This window comes from Pipistrellus kuhlii, unplaced genomic scaffold (genome assembly GCF_014108245.1).
Source record: "Pipistrellus kuhlii isolate mPipKuh1 unplaced genomic scaffold, mPipKuh1.p scaffold_m20_p_9, whole genome shotgun sequence".
Taxonomy (NCBI): domain Eukaryota; kingdom Metazoa; phylum Chordata; class Mammalia; order Chiroptera; family Vespertilionidae; genus Pipistrellus; species Pipistrellus kuhlii.
Genome location: NW_023425595.1, coordinates 14,586,777 through 14,591,438, shown reverse-complemented (window position 1 = coordinate 14,591,438; position 4,662 = coordinate 14,586,777). Strand labels below are relative to the sequence as shown.

The following is a 4,662-nucleotide window of genomic DNA, read 5'->3' as shown; positions in this document are numbered from 1 at the left end:
TGTCAACCTAGCTCCTTAAATATGGTTAATCAGTATATACTCCGTTAGCAAGAACTTGACTTTATAGACCTCTGAAACAAAGGTGAGTAAAAACAAAGGAAAATATGAGATGCTAAAAATGAACTAATTTTGTAGTACAGAATTTTCTTCTTCTTTTTTAAACAAAATAATCTTTAAAAGGGGTAAATATGATTATACAATTACTTGCTTCAAAGTAATTGATTTAATCGGTAATACTCTAATCTTTAAAAACTGCTTTACTTTCATTATTATATTGGAGTTTTAACCTATGTTTCTACTTTGACAAGAAAAATGAAGAAGGAGGAGTGTAAGAACAACTATTTGTTCAAGAAACTAGGAAGAAAAATAATTGCTGCAGCAAATGTGACTGGGGCAGATGAGTAAACCAATTCATTTTGGTTTGGTCAACTTACGTAATGATTATAACTCTTTTGAGTTTTGTTTTCTCATGGCCTCAATTGTTTGCTTCATAGTCCAGGATGAAGTCAGTCCATTTGTGCTTTCTTTTCTGCTGCTGGAAAGCAATGTGCTGCAATAGCTGTGAGCTGACCAACATCACCATCACAGTGGAGAAAGAGGAATGTCACTTCTGCCTCAGTATCAACACCACTTGGTGTGCAGGCTACTGCTACACCCGGGTAGGAACTCTGCTTTGCTGGAAGTGAGGGTGCTGAGGGTCTATAGAAGACAATTTTTATTAATTCCCATTTTATTAGTATTTTAAGTTTCCAAAGTAATAGCTATGAGTCCCCTTAGGCAAATACTGTCTGTGTTATGATTAAGGTTAATTACCATGATATCAGTTAGATATTTGGGTAAATTTAGGGAGACCTGGGATCTTATTTGATCTATCAAGCACTATGCCAACTCTGCATTAAAATTAAAAGTAATTCTATGATAGATTTTACATATAGAGAGGTAAACATACCAACATACATATATTTAGTAATAGAAGACTTATAATATTCACCCAAAGCTAATTTCTAGGAAGATGTATTTCGTGTATACTAGTATCTATTTCTATTTCTACATAACTGAAGCTATATCTTTGCAATTGAGATATGTTTCTAAGCCACATAAAAACATAAACATCTACATCATACTAGTAAACACTGCCATATTGTCCCTCCTGAATACAAATGCCAGCAACCGTCCTGAGAACACATTCAGTCATTGCAGACTGTTACAACCAAATGAATCTGCAAACCCACTCACTTCTTTATTCTGTTGAGAAAACCAAGGCACAGAGGCATAAAACCACTAGTTTGTAGTCACAGTTTCTTTGCATCAATCCAAGTAAGAAGGAAGCTCCCCCTTAAAAATTCCATTCTATAACTGAAACTGAAAATAGCAATTTGGGGGGAGAGGGGGGGACGACACGGTTTGTTTGTTTATTTTTCATTTTTTTAATTCTCACCCAAGGATATTTTCCCATCAATTTTTAGAGAGAGTGTAAGAGAGAGGGAAGGACAGAGAGAAATATCAATGTAAGAGAAACACATAAATTGTTTGCCTCCTGCACCAGCTCCAACCAGGGCCCAGGCCGGGAGGAGCCTGCAACCGAGGTACATGCCTTTGATAGGAATCGAACCTGGGACCCTTCTATCTGCAGGCTGACACTCTATCCACTAAACCAAACTAGCTAGGGCAAAATAGCAACTTTTTAATGAAATATATTTTATTGGTGGCAAATAAATATGATCAACCTCCACTTAATATACAGTTTATTATATCTTCTAAGCATATAGACTTTGTAACATGATATTGAAATAAATTAAGCAGCTGTTATAATTCTTCCCTCAGTGCATATAATTTTTTAATTCAAAAGTGTTGGGACACACCTGTTCTTCTGGATTAAAATTTCTTATATGCAAACATGTGCCCTTTGACACTGAGAGCACTGCAAAATATAAAGCACTTAAGGAAAGGAAATGTCTATAGGACTGTAGAATATTTAAAATCTTTTGTGAGCCTTTATAGTCATATTCAACTAAGCATTAACATTCCATATTATGTCTCTTTGGAATTAACATTTCAAAAACACACAGGGACAATGTATTTTTAAATATTTCTTGAGAAATTAAACTTCAGTTTTAAGTTGTTATTAACACAGCTTTCAACTAAGTACAAAAAGTCAACTTAAGCCCTAGCTGGTTTGACTCAGTGGATAGAGTATTGACCTATAGACTGAAGGGTCCGGGGCTCAATTCTGGTAAAGAGCATGTACCTCTGTTGCAATAACTGAGGCAGGTGCAGGAGGCAACCAATCAATGTGTCTCTCTCACATCAATATTTCTCTCTGTCTCCCCACCTCCCTTCCACTATCTCTAAAAATCAATGAAAAGATATCCTCAGGTGAGGATTAACAACAACAACAAAAGTCAACTTAAAATATCTGTCATGTCTCCCTTGCTTATCATTTTTCTATATTGAAAATACATTTTGATATAGTCTATATATTCAAAATTTCTCTGTGGTTTGAGAAATAATTAATATGTTGATATAGACGAAAGGAAAAGGAATGATTTATATTTTCTGTAAGATTTCCAGAACAACCAGGAACATGGTATAGCATATAGGTAGTTCATTTATGAAATCATGTTCCCTTGGTTAGGTATTCCTTAAGTGAGCTTAAGGAATAAATTAAATTCCTATCACATTTTGATTAAGTTAAGCAGAAACTCCCAGAATACTGTAACCTAACTCTCTCCTTCCTAAACTCCTCAGGATCTGGTGTACAAGGACCCAACCAGGCGCAATGCCCAGAAAGTATGCACCTTCAAGGAGCTGCTATATGAGACAGTGAGAGTGCCTGGCTGTGCTCACCATGCAGACTCTGTGTATATGTACCCAGTAGCCACTGAATGTCACTGTGGCAAGTGTAACAGAGACAGCACCGACTGCACCGTGCAAGGCCTAGGACCCAGCTACTGCTCCTTCAGTGAAATAAAAGAATAAGGAGCAATGGACATTTTAGGCTGCCTACCCTTGTCCTGAAGGACCAAGATATCCGAAAAGTCCACGTGTGTACAACATGCAAAGGCTGCAAGCCACTGTGGCCTAGGGGAGCATCCGACCCCACTGATCCCGGCCTCTCCAGAGCTTGAGAGTGAAAGAATTGAGGGTGGTGGATCCTGGCTCCACTCCACCCTGTATCATAGGTTGGGTTCCTTAAGTTTTACTTAGTCTTACTTAACATATAGACACAAGGATACCTTCTGTTTATTAATCTTAGAAACCCTCTTGGTCAACCATTTCCCCTTCAGATCAGGATACCTACTCCCAGAGGGAGGAAATGAGATGGGAGTGGGTGAAAATACTAGATGCTGCATTCTTCTGATGGGCTCTTGGGCCCTCAAAATCAGGGCCAGCATCTTCTTCATCATTGTAGCCTTGGCGTCTAACACCATGCCTGGAATTTAGTGAGAAACTCAACAATGGCTTCCTTAAGGAAAGTAAGAACAGAAAGGTAGGGGGTAGGAAAACACTGAAAAAGGATGGCTGATGAGGCAGCCCCAACAATGCCTGTCAGTCCATGGGAATGAGGGCATCAGTTCCACCTCATCTCTCCTCCTCTGGCAAACGGGACAGGTTGCACCTCTGAATTGCTCAGTACAGGTGGGAATTAAGATTTCCAAGCTATTACTTCCAAGCCCTTTAGATAAGGGCAAACTCAAGAAATGTTAATATGGGCCTACGAAAATTAGTCCACATTTATTCCAACATTTAAATAAATTGAACAAATTCTGCCACGCTCCTGCAAAACTCCCTTTAAAAAGTAAAATGCATTACCCTGTCCTCTGGACTGGATTTGCTCCTTGAAATAGAAGAGGATTTGAAAGTAGGTTTTAAAGCAATTTCAGCAGCTTATTAAGTGCATTTATCTTATCTACAAATGCATTTGTGTAAATAAATAGCTCTTTTAGAAAGAATTAGCCATGAAGAAAAAGAAAACTTGTTTTCTAGAATCCTCTCTACATCACTCTTCTCTTTTGTTTGTTCACATTCTCTGAAATCTATGATTTCTTACAAGAAGGTACATAATGAAACTATTTTATGAGTTGATTTTTTTTAAATGATACCTCTCTAAGTTATGTACTTGTTTCACACTTAAAATGTTTTAACTACTGTAACTTATTCAATCCTACTTTATTTTTTTAAATAAAGATGCTAGGCATTAGAGTCATAAATTTGAATTTTTTCACAAACAGCTAACATATGTGCATGTTTATAACAATAGCAGAAAAATTCTTAACTTATAATTCCTAGTGCTCCTGTAAATATTTTATGTCCTTGCCTTTGAAACTATTAAAAATGATTTAGTCGCATTTCAAAATTTCCTGTAATTTTTTTAACTTATTTCCTGATGTAATAGGGAAACAAAGCAGAGGGAGAATAACAGAGTGGGTGAGGGCCCTGGAGATTCTCCAGTTCATTTCTTAAATGGTGGACACAGAAAAATTAAAGATCAAGGATGTTAAGATCATAGTCAACATCACAAAGACTATTCATAGCAGTACCAGATTTAGAACCCTGGCTTCCTAGCGCTTAGCCCACCTCCCCTGTGAGTACCCTATCATACTAAGAAGTCATCGTGGCAAGGATCGATGAAAAAATGTAGGAATTAATAATCAGCTTTGC

General features: G+C 37.2%; 1 protein-coding gene across 1 annotated transcript; it reads left to right on the top strand.

Moving 5' to 3' along the window:
* Positions 1 to 442: 442 nt before the first annotated feature.
* On the top strand, positions 443 to 4,309 carry FSHB (follicle stimulating hormone subunit beta). The gene is made up of 2 exons (XM_036427001.2): positions 443 to 659; positions 2,749 to 4,309. The coding sequence occupies exons 1-2, from the start codon at positions 501 to 503 to the stop codon at positions 2,977 to 2,979; spliced, it is 390 nt and encodes a 129-aa protein (XP_036282894.1). The 5' UTR covers positions 443 to 500; the 3' UTR covers positions 2,980 to 4,309.
* Positions 4,310 to 4,662: the final 353 nt, after the last annotated feature.

Coding starts and splice junctions, on each gene's coding strand:
- FSHB (XM_036427001.2), top strand. CDS start 501: ATGAAGTCAGTCCATTTGTGCTTTCTTTTCTGCTGCTGGAAAGCAATG. Junction 660..2,748: donor CAGGCTACTGCTACACCCGG/GTAGGAACTCTG, acceptor TAAACTCCTCAG/GATCTGGTGTACAAGGACCC.